We start from the raw sequence: 20679 nt of genomic DNA, 5'->3' as shown, positions 1-20679 counted from the left end.
GCGCCAGGAAGGCTGGCTGAGGAAGCTTGAGCTCGGTAGAAGTCCGTGAACATGGATACATGTCGCCAGGTCACAGCACGTGCGAATGCTGTGCTGTCACCTCCAAGAGGAAATCCTCGGAGAGACGGCAGGCCTTTCATGCGCTCCGCAACCGCCACATAACAATTGAGGAGATTGCGAAGGGCTTTGGTTTATCAAATAGAAAAGCAAGCAGCTTCTACCACATCTAAGGTGTGTAGGTTCTGCTGCCGCCGAGAAAGATGTGGGGCTTTGAAAGAGACTGCGGGAGGATAGGATTCCTGGCTGGTATGGAATGGCAGACACTCTTAGGGAGGAACGCCTATGATGTAGTTCGCTCTGCAACCTGTCCTTAGGAAGACAGTATTCGGAGTGGTGTTGTTTTAGGGGGTTTGTGAGTGGTTTTGCGTTAAATAAAAGAATAACTAAGGCGTGTGTTATTGTTTTTTATTATTTTTGGAGGGGTTTTAATATAGCTAAACATGAAGTGGATCTAAAGTAGAGGGGATCTAAAAAATAAATCTATAGTAAAGCATGTTGTTTAAATTATATAGCGAATGGTAGTGAGGGCATTGTAAGAGAGACGTGTAGGTCTTAAAAAAAATGTGGGGAAAAGTAAAAAATAATAACTAGATTATGTGAGTTTTAATCGGGTAACGAGTGTTAGTTTGTTATAAACTAAGAATAGATAAGTGTCAGATAGGGGGGTCACCGGTGAGGGCTGCTGAGCTCAGAAGAACCCCTGGGGCGAGGTATGGCCACCAGGAAGGACTGCTTCCCATGACAGATACACGGAATGAGGCAAGTCCCGAAGTGCTGAAAGGGCGGTTGCATCAGCCTGCTTAGGACACTGAGGCCAGTGGGGGCAGGGCGACGTCGGGAGGAGTAGATGCGCTCCGAGGCCCTTATGAAGCCGAGAGACACTGGGTGAGAAAAAGACAGAATGACACCGTCGCCTGGTGGAAAGTGATAGTAGCGGCGAGGTGAACCTTCAAGGGAGGATGTCGCCCGAGCCCTGCTGCTAAGGTCCAGAGTAGCTAAAGACCGTGGCAATCGAGGCCTCTTAAGGGTGGTATATGCCTGAGTCTGCACCAGCATGCGAAGGGCTTCACGTAGCCAAATACATGGAAGCGGGTGAAGCTTCCTGGCTACTGAGGAGAATATGCTGTAAACCGAGCGGACACACAACTCCCGCACGTTTAGCCATGCAGGAGCCACGCCGTGGAAAGGTGGGGCGACGCAGGTTGGATGGGAAGCCTGCTGGGTCGCTTGTGAGCAGGCTGGGAAGAGAGAAGGGAACCGGCAGTGGCCACCCCGACCGCAAGGTGGGCACCAGGGCTGCTGGGCCACACAGGCGCGATCAAGAATCAGATGCGCTTTGTCCTGCGATGCTTCGAGCAGGACCTGTGGTACAGAAGGAAGATTACGGAGGAAGTGTCAGGTACAGTAGGCGGTGTCCAGGCAGGAGGAACGCGTCCGTGATCGATCACGGGGAGAGACCTGTGGAAGTGTAGCAGGGAACTCCTGGCACTTCCTGTTTTCTGTATGCGGGGAGGCGAATCAGTGTCGTAAAGAGGGGAACCCCCACTCGGAAGAATGATTGTAATGATGTTCGTGCCTATATATTGACCCACTGTGGCGAGGAGGATCCGGCTCAAGGCTTGATCCGCCAGGGCTTGTTGCGGACTCCCGGGAGAAAGGCACGCCACGGTTCGCACCTGTGGGTTCACACAAAAGTCCCAGACGTAACCTGGTGGGCTACACAGAAGTCCCAGAGTCGAATGGCCTCCTGACATAGGGGAGACGAGCGGGTCCCCCCCGTCTGTTGATGTAGTACATGGCCGTTGTGTTGTCCGTAAACACAGAAACACAACGGCCACGAAGAACTCGCTGGAATGCCTGACAGGCTAGGCGGACGGCTCTTAACTCCCGGACGTTTATATGGAGCGTGAACTCCTGGGCGGACCAAAGGCCCTGGGTCCGCAGGCGACCTAGATGGGCCCCCCAACCGAGGGATGACGCGTCCGTCGTCAAGGTCAGCGACGGCTGCTGGAGTTGAAACGGCATCCCCGCGCATACCAGGGATGGATTCAGCCACCAATCGAGGGAGCGGAGGGGGCTCAGAGGAACCGTGACCAGGACGTCCATAGGGTCCCTGCTCGGGCGGAAGACCAAATGGAGCCACGTTTGAAAGGGCCGCATGCGGAGCCTGGCGTACTTGGTGACATAAGTGCATGCGGCCATGTGCCCCAGCAGGCCCAGGCAGGTGCGAGCCGAGATGAGTGGAGAGGCCTGCAGGCCCCGGATGATCGAGACGATCGCTTGGAAGTGGGCCTGGGGCAAGTAAGCCCTGGCGAGCGTGGAGTCCAGGCTTGCTCCTATGAAGTCCAGCCTTTGAGTAGGGACCAGTGTGGATTTCTCCATGTTGAGGAGCGGACCCAACTGGGAGAAGAGGGTCGTGATTACGCTGACGTGCTGATGGACCTGAGTCGGAGAGTTTCCTTTGATGAGCCAGTCGTCCAGATACGGAAACACATGTATCTGCTGCCTGCGGAGGTGTGCGGCGACGACTGCCATGCACTTTGTAAACATCCTTGGGGCCGTGGAGAGGCCAAAGGGGAGGACTGCGAACTGGAAGTGCCGGTGGTTGATCGTAAACCGAATGTACTTTCTGTGCGGTGGAAAGATGGCAATATGGAAGTACGCGTCCTTCATGTCGAGGGCGGCGTACCAGTCTCCAGGATCCAAAGACGGGATAATAGTTCCCAGGGAGACCATGTGGAACTTCAACTTGAGCTGCCACTTGTTGAGCCCTCGCAGGTCTAGAACAGGCTGGAAGCCTCCCTTGGACTTGGGAATTAGAAAATAGTGGGAGTAAAACCCCTTTCCTCTCTCGGCTATCGGGATCTCCTCTACGGCTCCTGCGGCGAGGAGAGACTGCACCTCTTGCAAGAGGATTTGCTCGTGAGAGGGGTCCCTGAAGAGGGACCGCGATGGGAGGCAGGAAGGCGGGGATGAAGCAAATTGGAGGTGGTATCCTTGCTTCACCGTGCGCAGCACCCAAAGGTCCGAGGTAAGCTGGGACCATGCCTGGAGGAAGTGGGAAAGGCGGTCGGAGAAGGGGGGAGAAGGATCCTGTTTTGAGGCTGGTACGCCGTCCCTGGGCGCACCTTCAAAAGTTGGCCTTAGGCCCTGGTGGAGCCTTAGAGGGCCCTTGGCTCTGCTCCCCTTGGGGGCCGGATTGGCGCCTCCACGCACCCCACCCGCGCCTCCTACTGAGGTCCTGCCTGTTCCGTGGTGGAAAATACAGGCGGCGGGGTTGGGGCCTAAAGGGCCTATGCTGGGTCACGGGGGTATGCATGCCCAACGACCTCATGATGACCCTATTGTCCTTCAGGGTCTGCAACCGAGGATCAGTTTTCTCTGAGAACAAACCCTTGCTCTCAAAGGGTAAGTCCTGAATAGTGTATTGAAGCTCCGGAGGTAGGTTAGAGACCTGGAGCCAGGAGATACGCCTCATGGTGATGCCAGAGGCCAAAGTCCTGGCAGCCGAGTCGGCTGCATCCAGGGAGGCCTGAAGAGAGGTCCTGGCCACTTTTTTGCCTTCCTCTATGAACGCCGTAAATTCTTGGCGTGAGTCAGGGGGTAGCAGCTCTGTGAACCTACCCACCTCCGCCCAGGTGTTATAATTATATCGGTTCAACAGAGCCTGCTGGTTGGCCACCCGGAGCTGTAGGGGCACCCGCCGAATGCTACTTTGCGCCCCAGGAGGTCCATTCGCCTAGCCTCCTTAGACTTCGGGCAGGCGCCTGCTGGCCATGGCGCTCCCTCTCGTTGACCGACTGGACAACTAATGGAGGGAGAGGGGGGATTCATAACAGGGTACCATGTACTCCTCTCGACTCCCTTCGCCGTCGGTGGAATGGAGGCTGGAGACTGCCAGAGAGTGTCGGCAGTGGCCTGGATGGTTTTAATGAACGGCAGTGCCACCTGGGTCGGGGCATCTGCGGCCAGGATGCTCACAACAGGATCCTCGACCTCCGGGACTTCCTCCACCGGGAGGTTGATATTAAGAGCCACCCTTCGAAGGAGTCCTGATGGGCCCTAAGGTCTATCAGCGGAGGCCCTGAAGAAGAGGTCCCCGCCACAGCCTCATCCGGGGAAGAGGAGGAAGATACCCCGGGAATGAGGGGGTCCTGGATAGCCCCATGCTCCTGGGGTGGTTCCTACTCCAGCTGACCCGGAGAGTCCAGGGGAAGTGGGACGTGCTCCTCCGATTCTTCCGTGGGAGGGCGGGAGATGGTGGCCTCTGGTGCCCGATGTTCTGAGGTAGCAGAGTGGGCCTGGACTAGGGGAGCACCCTGGGCTTGATGGTACGCGCAGGGTGTCCAAAAGGACCACTGTTGAGGCCTGGCGTCCTGAGGACGTGTGTCCTGAAAGACCCCCGTGGGCACCTCCATGTCCCGGTCCCAGTCGTAGTAGCTGTCTGCCTGCGAGGAGACGGACGTCTGCCTGGACGGCCACGGAGGAGCAGAAAACCCCGGCACTGAAGTGCCAACTGATCTTGCACCCCGGGACCATGGAGACCGGTGCCGGTACGCAGAGCGATACCGAGAGCGAGACCGGGACCTGCAACCAGCCCAGTGCCGGGAGGTCAACCGGGATCTCGAGCCCCTATGGCGAGATCTGCTCCGGGAGGAACGGTGTCCGTGATGGTGCCGGGAGCTGGAGCGGTACCATGAGTAGCGGGATGGGGAGCGAGAGACCGAGCGGCGCCTTGAGATCGACCAGTGCCTAGAGGTTGATCGGCGCCGCGAGCTCGACCAGTGCCGTGGGGAGCGGCGCCGGGACTGGGAGCGGTGCCGGGAGCGGGAGCGACGTCTCAATCTGGAGCGCCCCCGGGATTGCGACCTTATGCGGTGCTGGTCCGCCACGCTGACAGACGACGGTCTGGCCAGGGACGGCTTGCCCATGGATGGTGGTACCCGCACCAGCGGTGCCAGGGGTAAGGGCGGTGCTGGCTCAGTCATGGCGATCAAGTCCCTCACCGCCGAGAATGTCTCCGGAGTCGACGGCAAAGTGAGCTCTACCACGGCGGGTGCCGGGGAGCTGCCAGGCGCCGGATTCGACGGCCCTCGCGGGGCTGGAGTCGACGGTGCCAGTTTAGGCAGTGCCACGGCAGGTGTTGGTGCCGGGCGGGCCGACTTGGGCGCTGTGTCTGGCTGCGACGCGGGTGTTGTCGAGCCTGAGGTTTCGCCGACTTCGACCTCGGGGAGAGGGAGCGGCGCAGAGTTGACTTTGGTGCTGGCTGCGGCCGGTGCCGGGAAGCCTTAGGCATACCGACGGTGCCCGGAACCGTAGGGGCAGTGTCGCTCACCTGCTGGCTCGTGCTCGGTGCCGAAGGTGAGGGTGCTAGCGCCGCTTCCATTAGGAGCTGCCTTAACCTAATGTCCCGCTCCTTTTTGGTCCGTGGCTTAAAAGCCTTGCAAATTGGGCACTTAGAGGACAAGTGCGATTCCCCGAGGCACTTCAGACAGGAGTCGTGGGGATCTCCTGTCGGCATCGGCCTATGGCAGGCCGCACATTGCTTGAAGCCCGGTGAGCCAGGCATGAGCTCCGGCACTGGGTGCGGGGCAGGGGTTACCCCCCAAGCCTCGCTGATTCACTTATAACTAACAACTACAACTGTAACTATAACTAATCTAACTAATTATATAAGAACAAACAACCAAAATTATGGTTAGAAAAACGAGAACTAGAACTACGAGTAGCTAGGGAAGGTGGAGGTCAGCTAAGCCGCACTCCACTGTTCCAACGACCGACACGGGCGGTAAGAAGGAACTGAGGGGTGGCCGGGTCGGCTGGGGTATATATGCGGCGCCACTCCAGGGGGCACCCAGCCGACCCGCCGAGAGTTGCTAGGGTAAAAGTTTCTCCGACGAACGTGCACACGGCGCGCACACACCTAACTGGAATGGATATGAGCAATCACTCGAAGAACAACATCTGATTATTTATCAAATCAAAAAGACTACGGTAGTATAACTCCTTCCTTACCAACAACAGCAGACATGACCAATTCACTTTAATCCCTGGTACACATATAGGCCAAAATGTTTAAAGTTGGGTGGTATTTAAAGTTAGGGGCCTAAATCCATACTTAGTCACCTGATTCACTGCCTTATCATGAAGAGTGCTGAGCATTCACATTCTGATTGACTTCAGTGTTAGCTGCAAGTGTTCACCATCTCTGAAAATCAAGCAGCTCATCAGAGGGAAGATGTTCAAGAGGAACTGGGAGTCTAACTTCTCTCTGAGCCTTTGACAATCATCTTGAACGTACATGCAAGTAAATTTTAGCACACTGTTTTTGGCATCCAAGTTTAAATATTTTGGCCACAGAAAATTACTCACTTTTGCAAAATAACAAGCAAATGAACAAGTGCTATTTAAAAAGCAAGGAGAATGCACCACAAAATGTATTTTGTTCATTTAATAAGTATAGTCATTCAGGTTTCATTATTTATATTTCGGTGTTCTGATAAACACACCTAAGTATATTTTGTAAAAGTTAGGAATCCTTAAACTATAATCTCCCTACATTACCTGCTATTAAAACTGCTGAGATGTGGGAAGAGACCAACATTTTTCTGTGCAAACTATGGGAAGGGAATCAGGGAGGTTCTATAGAATGCACATTTACATCTATAACAAACACACTCATGTTAGTTTATTACCTGTATGGATGCCCCAATCTTCTCATTGCAAAGGCTGCACACTAATGCCCATCTACTGCTGGGAATGTGAGAGACCTTGGTTATGGGCTCCATCTTTTCTGGGCTGCCAATACTCACCTAAGCATCAGAATGAAAAACATACAGTGAAAGATAAGCAGGAGTGGGAACCATGAACGTATTTAGGTGCCTAAACCCCAGACTTAGGCACCTAAGTCCCAGCTTTGGCTCCACTGCAATCCACAGAACTGCCCCTGAACCATGCAGCACCTAAACTCACTCAGCACCCAAGTTTTACAGGGTAAGAGTTCCCTGTATTTATGCCTCTGAGCATGCAGAGTGCTGCCTTGCTCTAGGCGTCTGGATGCCTATCTCACGCCGAAGCCACAAAGTGATCCACGAACCAGAGGAAGAGAGGCATTTGCATGTAGGGCTCAATCCAGTAAGCATGCTTAGCATACACTCCTCTGATCAGCATCTCCCACTGGCTAGCTTAGGTGTCTTCCCACCTAGCATGTTGGCTTCTGTGGATCCCCATTCATTGTAAAGGGAGACTAGGCACCTATGGTCACGCTTTGTGGATCACATTGTAATACTTATGTCCCTTTGTAGGTCCCACCCCGAGCATGAGGAATCTGTTTCATTGCTTGGTAATGTGCCAATTTAATATGTTCCAAGTTTTTCAGTTACAAAGAGAAAAAAATCTAGTTTCAAAACCACTTCTTCCCTGTTAAAAATGAAACAGCTCTGATGCAAATCCCATCAATTTAAGTGATTTTAAAGGATGAATATTCTGAATGCCAGAACTCTCAAGAATTACCACTGTTTATCCAAATACTCGCTTACCCAGATTCTGAGTTTCCATCTACAAACAGTGCTTACTTTGTGTTCTCACTAAATTAGCTTTCCCAGCAGTTGTCTTTTTTTTAGACCTATGAGCCATTTGTATTGTAGTTCACTGAGCTAATGTAATTACCTTTTTCTTATAGATCATGTATTATCCTGTCAGACTCTATGTCCTCTATGATTAATTGAAAATGAATGTTTCCCTGTTTTTATGTTTTTATTTTTTTCCACTCCCTAACAACAAATGCTGCATGGATGTTAAAATCTGATGTTTGTTGCTATAATGGTTGTTATGAGCAGATTTGTCCTTTGCCAAGATTGCTTTGAATCTGAATATAGGTATATCAGTTGGATCAACACCCACCTCTGGAATCCAGAGTGCACAGCTAACATGGACCCACTTCGTCCCACTACGAGTTGGCTTCATAGCTCCACCTTTCTTGGGACACAATAAACACTTTGGCTGAACACCAAGCGCACAGGTCCGGCAAAGCCAACTGCCTTCTGGCACCTTTAAAATTCCATAACATGCCTGTACTCGTGTTTATAAAGGAGGGGAAGAAAAAGGAAACAACAACAGCATGTTCCTGTTAGTATTAACTGATTTACATTTAGCTTTTTGCTAACCTCAAAACCCTTTATGGGACTGCATGCTATATAATAATATTAGCTTACGTTTACGTAGCCAATGTTGTTCTGAAGGATCACAAGGTACTTTTACAAACGTAGCAACTCCATATACACCTTATACACAGATACTTTTCCCCACCACTGAAAGGGAGCCACCTCCAGCTGTTTAACAATGCAAACAACACTACACAACAGTTTAGGACAGGAAGTGAAAAATATATTAACCAACTTAAACAGAAAGGGAAATTTAGATAGCTGTGTGAGTGGTTAGATATCTGAGCTGGACGTTGGCCAGCACACTGGAGCTATTAAGTCCCATGAGATCTTTAAAGACCACAAATGATAGGACAATAGTTTTGCATCTCACCTGAAAAATGACATGATGACATGAAAGATGTCCCCAAGGCACAGTTCAATTCTTACTCATTGGGTAAAGTGACATCTATTGAATAATTAACATCATATCCTATAGTAGACTGGCAGTGTCTATGGAGACCTACAACCATACTATTGCCAGTTCTGACCCTTTCTACCTTGTAAGATTTGATGTGATCACAGTTCAAGACAGAATGGCTACAGATTTATCAATGTGCCAATTTTAAACTCTTAGACCATAGTGCCACACTCAAAGATACATTTCCCCACCGTACATGCAAATACATTTATGTAACTTTAGCCCGAGGAGCAAGAAAAAAAAATGTTCCTTGCTTATCAAACATCACAGCTGCCCCACTGCTTAATGACAAAGCAAACATTTTAAGGGATGGAGAGAAAGAAGACCCACAGCAAGGTCTCTTTCACAATGGAGCAGTCAAGGAAACAGATGTGTTACAAACATATCTGTTCCTTCTTCCATACAAAGAAAGGCTTGTTTAATTTCCACAGAAAGACATGTCATGCTGTCTTGTCCCCAGAATAATCTAGTTGTTCGGGCACTCCTCTAGCATGTGAGAGGTGCAGGTTCAAATCCCTGGTCTGCTTCATTCAGAGTCACCCCAACATAGAACAAACCAACTGTTAATAAGAAGCTTGATGACAAATTAAGTTTAAACTACTATAAATCCTCCCTGGTTTCCTACTGGTTGGATGGAGGTCATCATTTTTCAGACTTCCTCTTCCTTTCAGTCAAATTTATTGGTATTGCAAATATATTGCCAAAGAAGAGGACTTCGGTGCATCACGTGGCTTGTGTGTGGAAAGTGAGGGACCAAACCAAAAAATTGCAGACAAATCTGTAGAACAAAACCAACTGGACCAAATTCATTGGGAATGCAGATGGTAGTGTTAGTGTAAACTAGTGTAATGAACAAACTTAGTAGCAAAACGGGCATGATTATAGCAACAAAAGCAACCAGCTAGAGGGTACAAGATGCTGTTAGATAAAGCAACACCACCCCCATTTTAATCTTATATCTTCTTACAACCTACAATTGGTTGTTTTTTCCTGCTACACTCCCCCCTTTTGCCCTCTCAACATGTAATGTAGTAAATGTACACATTTACTAATGTATAATCTATATTTACATCACTTGTGAGCTTGTCCCATGGATCAATTTCACTACTGGTGTAACTCAGTTAAACTCAATGAGTTACACTAGAGAGGAATCTGGCCTGTTATGTTTAAACCTGTCTTTAACAGTAATAGTTCTGAGATATTTCTGTAACCACCCATCGCCTGCCTTTAGCACCAGCATATAAGCTTCCCAAAAGGCCACTCCCACCTCTACATCTGGATGCTATACCTGGTGTACACAGATATTGCATTTGTCACAGAACACCATTTCGTTGCCATCCTCCCCATCTGGGGACTGGCAAACATCGCAGACAACGTCCTCATCATACTCGATCCCCAGCCCTTCTTCAGTCTCAATAGCATGGTTCATACTGTCATAGCATCGCTGTTCAAATTCCTCCATGACTCTCTCCATCGTGTACTCATCCAGTTCAGGCATTCCTGGGAAATTAATCCAACACAATGGATTGTTTTTAAAATGGTAACATCATCTGGAGCCCCAGTTCCTTCCAGCAATGTATCAAAGGCTGAGCTTTTACTCCCAGGTTGAGCCATAAGCTGCAAATGGCACAATATGCCAGCCCACCTCCAGTGTAGAGGATTAATTTATGGCTGTAGGGTTGCCATGGCAAACATTAGAGAGTAAGTGTAGCGTAGTTATGGCAAAAATGTCAAAAACCCTAGATCTGTGTTGAAATAATGGACATTTACTCATTTCAATCAGTATTTGAAACCCTCAAAGTTTTCACAAGCAAGTCCCACCTCTCTGGGTTGTGTCTGTTGATCTCACTCTCCTTCCTTCTCATACAACACTATCTACAGTTGCTTGTTTCAACTTTGTGACCTCAATTGTTTTAGGAAAAGGTGACTCTTTTGAGAGTGATTCTAGGATCAAAGCACTCCTCAACTGAGCAACAAACTGTCCATCAAAATGATGATAATACAATCCAATGGAAAATCTATCAGGTACATTTTGATATGTTTCAATCAGCAACCCAGATAAGGCAATCATTTATTTGATGTAGTGCATTTTCACAGCACCTGGTACAATCAGGTCCTGATCTTGGCTAGGACTTTATTGTAGTACCTAGAAATAAATAAATATTCAAATATATGGGGAACCCAGCTGTACGAGATACAATATCTAATTGTGGGACTTACCCATTTTAATCACAGTGCTTGGAGGGTAGGGATAGGATACAGAGGGACCTAGACAAATTAGAGGATTGGGTCAAAAGAAAAATGATGAGGTTCAACAAGGACAACTGCAGAGTCCTGCACTTAGGACGGAAGAATCCCATGCACTGCTACAGACTAGGGACCGGATGGCTAGGCAGCAGTTCTGCAGAAAAGGACCTAGGGGTTTCAGTGGACGAGAAGCTGGATATGAGTCGACAGTGTGCCCTTGTTGCCAAGAAGACTAAGGGCATTTTGGGCTTTATAAGTAGGAGCATTGCCAGCAGACTGAGGGCCGTTCTGTACCATCTGCCGGGAATAACCGGGAGTCATTCCTATTTTTACCCAGGCGCCCCCGGCCGACCTCACCTGAGGCCAGCCAGGAGCACATGGGATGATGACAAGGATGGCTACCACTCCTACTGCACTGTACCGTCTGCCACCGGAGAGAGGGAGGGGAGAGGAGTAGCGCTTTCAGCCCAGCACCGTGTCTATGAGCAAGCATGCAGATAAGACATACAGAGACGTTGAAAGACAGAAGGTCAAGAAACGATGTTTCTTCCTTTCTTGTCACCGGGGGTAGGACAGAGAAGTAATTGACGAGATATACCCTGAAACCACCTCGAATCGTGTTTGACCCTAGGCATCGGAGGAGCTCAGCCCTCAAGAATACAAGCTTTATGGAGAACGCGGGGCGCGGTGGGTAATTAGTCCGTCTCAGTCCCCGCTCCTTCCTCTAGAGCGACAATTCACGATTCGCTGGCCTCGCGTACGATCGTTTGGCAACAACAACATGATGCTTGTGGACTCTGTATCATAGCCTGGAGATTTTTTTCAAATGCTTTGGCATTTCGTCTTCTGTAACGGAGCTCTGATAGAACAGATTTGTCTCCCCATACAGCGATCAGATCCAGTATCGCCCGTACGGTCTATGTTGGAGCTCATTTTGGATTTGGGACTACATCGCCACCTGTGCTGATCAGAGCTCCATGCTGGGCAAACAGGAAATGCAATTAAAAGTTCACGGGGCTTTTCCTATCTACCTGGCATCCAAGTTCAGATTGCTTTCCAGAGTAGTCACAGTGGTGCACTGTGGGATACCGCCTGGAGGCCAATACCGTTGATTTGCGGCCACACTAAACCTAATCCGATATGGTAATACTGATTTCAGCGCTACTCCTCTCGTCGGGGAGGAGTACAGAAACCAGTTTAAAGAGCCCTTTATATCGATATAAAGGGCCTCGTTGTGTGGACGGGTGCAGCGTTAAATTGGTTTAACGCTGCTAAAATCAGTATAAACACATAATGTAGACCAGGCCACAGTCACCTGTATGTCTGAAAAAGAAGTATTACTTCAAAGCAAGCTCTCTCCTCCACCAAGGCCAATTTTCCTCCGGCACTTCCAAGATGAGAGCCTTATGGAAGTTTGCAAAAGGGCACAGGCTTTGAAAAACAAAGATCCTTTGGTTTTAATCCTGCTCCCAATAATTACTGTTTACTATGCCATACTGAAGACAGAAAACTCTTGACATGTGTATTATAAGGGCAAATCCTCTCCTTCACTCTCAGAGCAACTAATTCACATGGGTTCTGAGGAATTCCACAGGAAGATGGAGAAGGAATCCCTTGCTCCCTCAAATCACAGAGCTAGAGAAGAAACTTTCTAATGAGTCTGCCAACTTAAAGGTACCTCCTTCATCATGGGGAAATGGTCTGGAGAATCTGCAGTGCAGTGAATACTCTGCTTTGCTCCAGCCCAGCCCTCACCCTTTTGGCCCCATGGCTGCAGGGCAGCTGAACAAGCAGCATACAAAATTCTGCCCTCCTGTAGTACTTCCACAGTGGAAGAGAACAGAATTTGTCCCTAATGGCAGAGAAGTATGATTCTGGAAAACGAGTGATGAGGGATTGAAAGCTGATGAGTTAGTACAGTAGGTAGTTTGAAAGTAGTTTACAACAGCAGTAAGTGCCAATCCAGTACCCTCTACCACCTTATAGATTTAGTTAGCTGGAATTTGCCTCACAATTGTACTTCACTGTAATTTAATGGCTATAAATTTAGAAATGATAATGAGAGTTTTTATCAAAAAGTTTAATATTTTTATATCTGGTCTTCTGGAAAAATAATACACATTTTAAACATCAAAAAGAGCACTGCAGAGTGTGTCAGGTCAACCTCTGGAATTCACTGCCACAGCAGATCAGGCAAATGCTACAGCTGGAGATTAATAAGTAATTACTCATTTTAATGACCATTAATAATATCTTTTGCTATGCATAATTTTATAAGAGTAATTCAAATGTCATGTTTCAGGCCTTGCATGCACTGCCTGCTGGGGCCAAGAAGGAATTTCTTCCCCACTTTTTACAGAATAACTACATGTGTAAAGGATTATAGCAAACAAACTACTGTGCACTGGCATATCATTCACAAAAATCTACCGCAAGAGCATGTTAAGCTAGTAAAACCTGTCAAATCATGGCTTTCCCTAGACTATATTGCTGTAGCTCACAGGAGATAACCTGAATTTCACCAGCATAAATCAACGCCACTAAAGTTACAATGGTATAACCAAGAGCTAAATCTGTCCCAGAATGTTTAAAGAAATCAGGAGAAGCTGGGAATAATGGGGCGCCAGGCTTCTAAAGACACAGTTCTCCCAACACAGGGAATTATTTTCTCCTAGCATCTGACATGGTCTCCCACAAGTAGGAATTTTCAGTTTACTCTGTTCTGAACTTTCTTCTCCCCTGCCTTCTGATCAGTTCATACAATGGAATGAGCCTGCAGAGGATTACTCTGTGGTCACTGTATCTGCCACTGGCTGCAGGGTAAACCCCATGCCTCCTTCCTCCTTCCCTACAGAGACACCCTATATCACTTTCATGTACATCTGTCCTGTAATTGGTGCTGTGCTAGCCTTCCCTCTGGTTCCCTTCAGGCTCAACAGCCCCCTTCTCTCCAGGAAGAGAAGGGGAAAGAGAGAGCTGAAGAGAATGAATGAGTATCTCAGACTGCTCACTTTTAGTGCTTGTTTAAATAAAGCTGAATATTTTAAAAGCAGCCAGAAGTGTAACCTAAGGCTGACATCATGTAGTGCACCTTGTGTATGTAAATACGCCTGACCTGAGATTTGGGTAAAAAAGCCTGAACATGAGACCAGGTCAGAGTTGGTAGTTTTGTTTGTTCTGTGTGGGTTTTCTTCAGGATAATTTCTTTTCAAGTTTATAACCAGATGACCCTGGCTTGCCAGGTGCTGTAACTGTTTAGTCAATGGTAAAGCCATAAAACTGTAACCATAACCCAAATTAGGGACTTGCCACAGCATGAAACTCAATAGGATTATCTGTGCTCACCAAAATATCCAAAACCCTTCTAGCTGGCACAATATATTCTCACGTATCTAGACATTTTGGTCAAAATTCTGCGTTGACTTACATCCTGTGTAATCCTAGTAAAATCCATAGTGTGCTCCCACTTTTGGAGCACACATCATAATAAAGAAGTGGTTTGTTCTCTTCCCTTCCCCCACACGCAATCTCTTCTTGGGGGGAACCCTCAGCCCCACCAGGACAAATCCCTTTTCCTGTTTGAAAAGCAGGGACACAGTAATAGAGTTTGGGACATTTTCAAAAGGAATCACTGAGCCAATTCTTTGCTGTCTCACTCCCCAAACAGTCTGGCTTCTGTTTTTAAACCTCCCAAACACTTCTGTCTGCTACTCTGCTTCTGTCCAAATAGAAAAAAATAACGAGCCATAGCTATAGAGGGGCTGAGAGTTTTCTCATTCCATTTTAGGAAAGGGAGGCATGGAAAAGCAAGCAAGCAAAAAAGGATGGATGGACAGATAGTCATATTATTTAAATTGTCTATTTTGATATTATCTCTAAGGAAGTAAACAACGGCAAAAAAAGGGTTATTTGAGGGAATTCTTGTGAGTGGGGAGGAAAGGGGCAAATTCTGATCTGGTGTAAACAAGCACAACTCTACTGACATTAATGAAGCTATGCATAGGGCTGATATTCTCCACAGATCTAGCCCATAGTAGCAATGCCGCCCTTCACTGAGGGCTTCTGGGGATAAGAGTTTAAAGGCTAGTGGTTTTTAAAAATAAGATCACAAATAAACTACATCCTAATTTACATGATTTACACCCCCTCTCTTCCTTTCCAGTTTTCTCACCCACAAACCCTGCACAAAACTGCCAGCCTACTTCAGCAGCGTGCATAATTTTACCAGAGGCTTCTCTCACCCATCTCTTTCAGTTCTTCGTTGGCCAGTTCTAACCATGCTGCATCCACATCATTGAGGTCATAGCGACACACACTGTCTGCCAAAGTTCGAATGTCAACATATCCCAGCTCAGGAGGCTCAGAACCTGAAGAAAGGATGTACTTCCTGGGTCTTGTAAATGTGACTGCTTTTGTCTCAGACACAACCCTGAAGAAATAGTAAATACAGATGTTACTTATACCAGGTTTTAAATCCCTTAGCACAGACTGGGAAATGCTTAATTCTGCTGTGTGATTAGTGCCTGGGAGTTAAATTGCACTTCCTTTTTCTACGCAATTAAAAATCCCCAGCAATCTTGTAGCATCAAAGTCCCACAGTGCTGCAGGAAGTAAGGATGGGTACATAAAACAGAGAAGGAGTCATTCAGATATCATTTTAAAGTGACCGGCAATACTACATAAAATAATTCACATTTTTTAAATCCCAGTTCATTAAAAGACTTACAGGTGGATCTAAGAGAAGAGAGATTACAAATCATCTCCAGCAAGAGGACATGGTACTTGCTACTTTTAAATGGAATTGTTACTGACATGCTTTAAAGCCACATAGGCCATACTGTTAACATGATGATAGGTACTATGTGCATGGGAATTAAATTTAAAATAATAGCTGTAAACCAACTTACTGAACACTACTCAATTAAATTCTATAGGATGGTTTAAAAATTCCATACACAGGCTAACATTCTCTATTAAATTATATTGTTTTTACAGTAATTTGTATAGATAGCTGTAATTTTCATTTCTGTGACGTCCTAAATACCTTTCCACAAGGAAATAATCATGACAATTCATAAAATTGTTTATAATCAGTCCCTCCATCACTTACCTGCTCAGATTTAAGTCCAGGCTCTCAGGGATTTGCATTCCCCCCTGCGAAATCACTAAAACTGGACTTAGCCAGACTTTAGAACAAAATCCATCCACTGTTTTTAAATTCAGCTGCAGCTGTCGTATGACCTTATATGGTTTAGTGGGGTCACCACAGTGGCAAGCCAAACCTAATTAAAGCATATTTTGGTTGCAACCACGTTCAAACTGTGCATAAGCACAGTTGTTAAAAGTTAATTGTAAGGAATTTGGAAACAGAGCAAAACACTTAAAACAGTGTAACTTGCTCTACATTTGAGTTGCCTGGATTTCTGTGACTATACAAATCCAGTAACTAAGAAAGAATGCATATGCAGTGCACAGGGGCAAAGGTGTATTCCAGTGCATAGGCTGGAATAGTAGCCATGGAGCAGCTGCGCTGCTAACACCTTGCCTTCAGGTAGCAGGTTCCATATGCCTTATCCACATCACTGTTCTCTGGAAGTTCACAAAGGAGATTCCACAGTCTCTCCTTTATTATTTAACTCTAAGCATTCTGAGATTTGATTTGTATGAAAGATGCTACAGAAAAAATAGAACTTATATCTGGATCAAGTTCAGGCAATGCACCCAACCTCCAGCTGAGTCCCCAGATCACGGCAGCCTTACTAGTGCTAGTGTGAGGGTTATTGCAGCCATGTTCCAGTGCCTCATGGTGTGGAGAATGAACTACTTCATGAGAGAGCTCCATGGGGGAAGTAGCATGTCCTTCACTGTACTGTGACCTAGCTGGCACATAGCGCATGTTCTCTCCTGTTCAACAAGAACCCTTGATCCACTATCCCTATAGCTATACAAATCCAGTTCTGGACACATTTATCTAGTCCAGCCTCCATCATGGTACCAAACCAGTTCTGGTACATCATAGGAATCTGAAGCAGAATTCATGGAGAAGTCATACACTGGATCTTGGGCTTTTCAGCAGGGGAGGTATCAGTCAGTATATGAATGGCCCCTGGTATCTTGAGCCAGTCCTGGCTGTACTATACTGAACTGCAATATTATATACTACACCTTACAGGGAAACTGTTTTAGCCTGACCACTGCTCTCCAAATCTTCTACACACTAAATCCCCTACTGTGGGGAAATTATAGCTATCTAGGCAGCATCCTGCCCATGCTGCCCAAAATAGTGCCATGCTTGGATAACATGGTGATGGCACAGCACAAGAACCAGAACTGAATGAACAGACTAGAACAGGTAGTTTGGCTTTCAACAGGTCATTCTCATAGGACCTGCAAAAGGCAATTTTTTTATCTTCATGATGTAGAGTAATAAAATAATAATTACTGTGTACACAAAAACATTTAATTGAGTAATCAGTATGAGCACATGCTAGCAGTGAGTTACCACATGGACATACTGCTGTAACCCTGGTTCTTTCTCACCCCATCCCATCCCTACTGTTTGTTACCCTAATTGGTTGCATCAGTGCAGTGACTCTGTCTCTTGGTTTCCTCCTACAAAGCACCTTGCTCACTTCTGAGCACCGTAATAACAAGAATAATTTCTCTGTGAAATGTATTTCCTCCTACTCCACATCAACTGCCAGTGAATGTCATTAGTTCACTTTACAGTCATGCTTCCCTCTTCCTAAAATTATGCCCAAAATCATTGCAGCATTTTGGTATTAACTATGGGATGGATTAATGAGCAATAATGACCATTTTGCTCCCTTCCTCTAACCCCAACCAACCCTAGTCTGTCCCCTACACACGTGAAAAGCAGCAGGAAGAGGGGAAAAAAAGATGCTTCCACAATCCTCATGACGAGCAGGGGTGGAGAGAATCAAATTACTCCACTCCTTCCTGTAAGAGGAAGAGGTGAGGGAAGGTAGGCAGGGCAGAGGGCTCTTTACACAGCGTTAGTATTTTCCACCTCTTGTGAGGTTATACAGTATTTTGATCTGAAAAATATGAAAACAGGGCATAGCAACACACAGCAGGGAAATCAAATTCTGTAGCAAAACATCACCTTCCCCACAGAAAGGAAAAGATGGGCAGAGGGGCTGGTACAATGAAACAGTGGATTTTTTAACTGACCCGTATCCCTTTCTCCTAGAAGCCCAGCTGTGCTTTAAGCAGTAACTGCCAAGTCTCACTTCCTATTATAAAAACTAAAGAGGGAGCTATCCACTATTTCCTATTTAGTTTTTATAACAGAAACTGAGCTGGGCCACAACTTGCTACTGAAAGGGAAGCCGGGCTCCTGGGAAGTAAGAAGAGTGAGAAACAACCCAAAGAGTCAGAAGAGCGGCAACTCAGATCAATGGCCCAGTATCCTGTCTCCAACGGTGGCCAGCATCAGATGTTAGTATAAAAACCCAGTGCATATAGACAATTATGCACTAACCTACCTAGGGGGAAAGTTTCTTCCTGACTCAGGCAGTTAGTGGTTAGTTCATGTCCTGAAACATAAGGGTTTACGACCCTTATAAAAACTGTATCCTATCTAAAGTAACTGTGGATATTCTTGTTGTTCATATAAATATCTACCGGTAAGTTCGCCAATTCTTTTACTATCAACTACTTTCCACAGTGGAAGGATACATTACATAAGCCCTCACAAAAAAAATTTTTTTTTTCTTTACAGTAAGCAGCCAGGCTCTAACTGCAATAAGCCCTTCATTAGTAAGCTATTGGTGCATTTTTTACATGGTTACAGACACGTGGCCTACAGCCTCATAGCACACCCAAGGCATGACAAACAGACTGCTAATGCACACTCCAATGTGAGTTATTACAATAGGCTAATGAAAGTGACCCGAGTAACTATAGGCCTGTTAGTTTGACATCTGTAGTATGCAAGGTCTTGGAAAAAATTTTGAAGGAGAAACCTAGTTGATGGCAATCATTGAGCGTCCAATGTTAATCTGGGGTCAAAATCTACACATGTTTCTACAGACAGGTATGATGTGCCATAACCTAACCTGACTCTCCTTCTTTTGAGAAGGTAACAGCTTTTTAGACAAGGAAAACACAGTGGATCTAGATTTACCTTGGCTTCAGTAAGGCATTGATAAGGTCCCTCATGGGGAATTATAGTTTACCAATTGGAAAGATGGGGATCAATATGAAATTGAAAGGTTAAGAATTGTTAAGGGGAGACACAAGGGTCGACTGGAAGGTGCAACTGTCAGGCTGGAAGGTAGATTACGAGTGAGTTCCTCAGGATCAGTTTTGGGACCATTTTATCATTTTTTATTACTGACGCTTGAACAACAAAATGGAATGTGCATAATACAAGTTGCGGATGACACAAAGCTGCGGAGGTATTGGCTAACACAGAGAAGGACGCGGAATCCTACAGGAAGATCTGGATGACTTTTAACTGGAGTCAGTAGTAACAGGATGAAATTTAATAGTGACAAAGTGCAAGGTCCATCGTATTGTAGGGATTAATAACAAGAATTTTAGGTTATAAATTGGGGGACAAATCCAGCTGGAAGTAACGGAAGGAGGAAAGAAGGACTTCAGAGTTATTGGTTTGATCACAGCATAATATGAGCCGCCAAGGGAAGATGTATATGGCCGTTAAAAAGCTATGCAGTTTTGATGTATCGAGCGACGACGGCCTATTTCCCAGCATTTCACTTCAACTCTCGATGCGACTAAGGAAAGGTGTTTAGTACCATATGTACTATAGTGTCATGTGAGACCTCATTGGTTTACTTGTGAGCCACGTTGGTTCTCCCATTTTGATTATAAAGAAGGCAATGAATTCAACTGCAACAGGTTTACAAGAGAGGGCTACTAGGATGATTAGCCGAGGATGGAAACTACCGTTAATGAATAGGTAGACTGTTAAAGAATGGAGGCTTGGGGCACTTGATTAGCCCTAACGCATGGAAAGGAGGTGAGAGGGGATATGATTGCTCTTACATAATCTATCAAAGGATAAATATCAGTAGGAGCCGGAAGAGGAATAGATTTATAAGCTTCAGAAGCTTATCAATTGTGGACCAGAACACATGGATATAAACTGGACACTAGGAAGGTTTAGGACTTGATAATATAGTATGAAGGTTTCTAACCATTAGGAGTGAGTTTGAACAGCTTCCAAGGGAGTAGTGGGGGCAGATTCTGGCTTTAACGACTAACAGCTTGATAAAGTTTATGAGAGGGCGATGGTATGATAGGGATATGCCTGAATTTATGGCCATAATTTGGCAATTGGATCTTTGATTTCGTCAACGGATATATGACTCCTGACGGTGGCTCTCGTGATGGCTATTGTGGATAGAGAATGGGATCTGTAACAGGGTTCTTGCACTCCGCAGAGTGCTGGCTGGTGAGTCCTTGCGGCCACATGCTCCAGGGTTTAATACCCCTTTATGCATCGTTCGCCATATTTGGGGTCAGGAAGGAATTTTCCTCCAGGGCAGATTGGCAGAGGCCCTGGAGGTTTTTTGCCTTCCTCTGCAGCATGGGGCACAGGTCATTTGCTGGAGGATTCTCTGCAGCTTGAGGTCTTCAAACCACAATTTGAGGACTTCACTAACTCAGACATAGGTTAGGGGTTTGTTACTGAAGTGGATGGGTGAGATTCTGTGGCCTGCATTGTGCAGGAGGTCAGACTAGATGATCATAATGGTCCTT

The 20679-nt window shown here is 46.5% G+C and overlaps 1 protein-coding gene across 3 annotated transcripts in view; it reads right to left on the bottom strand.

Moving 5' to 3' along the window:
* JADE1 (jade family PHD finger 1) overlaps positions 1-20679 on the bottom strand; it is a 70406-nt gene that overhangs the window by 16726 nt on the left and 33001 nt on the right. For all 3 annotated transcript variants that reach the window (XM_032776473.2, XM_032776475.2, XM_032776474.2), the window contains 4 exons: positions 15171-15358; positions 9971-10182; positions 7963-8130; positions 6756-6872 (listed from right to left, as the gene is read on the bottom strand). In XM_032776473.2, coding sequence (XP_032632364.1) covers positions 6756-6872; positions 7963-8130; positions 9971-10182; positions 15171-15358 — 685 coding nt within the window. The remainder of the gene's footprint in view (positions 1-6755; positions 6873-7962; positions 8131-9970; positions 10183-15170; positions 15359-20679) is intronic.

Source organism: Chelonoidis abingdonii, chromosome 5 (assembly GCF_003597395.2).
Source record: "Chelonoidis abingdonii isolate Lonesome George chromosome 5, CheloAbing_2.0, whole genome shotgun sequence".
Taxonomy (NCBI): Eukaryota; Metazoa; Chordata; order Testudines; family Testudinidae; genus Chelonoidis; species Chelonoidis abingdonii.
The sequence above is the reverse complement of the archived record's forward strand: the minus strand, read 5'-3'. Positions and strand labels throughout refer to the sequence as shown.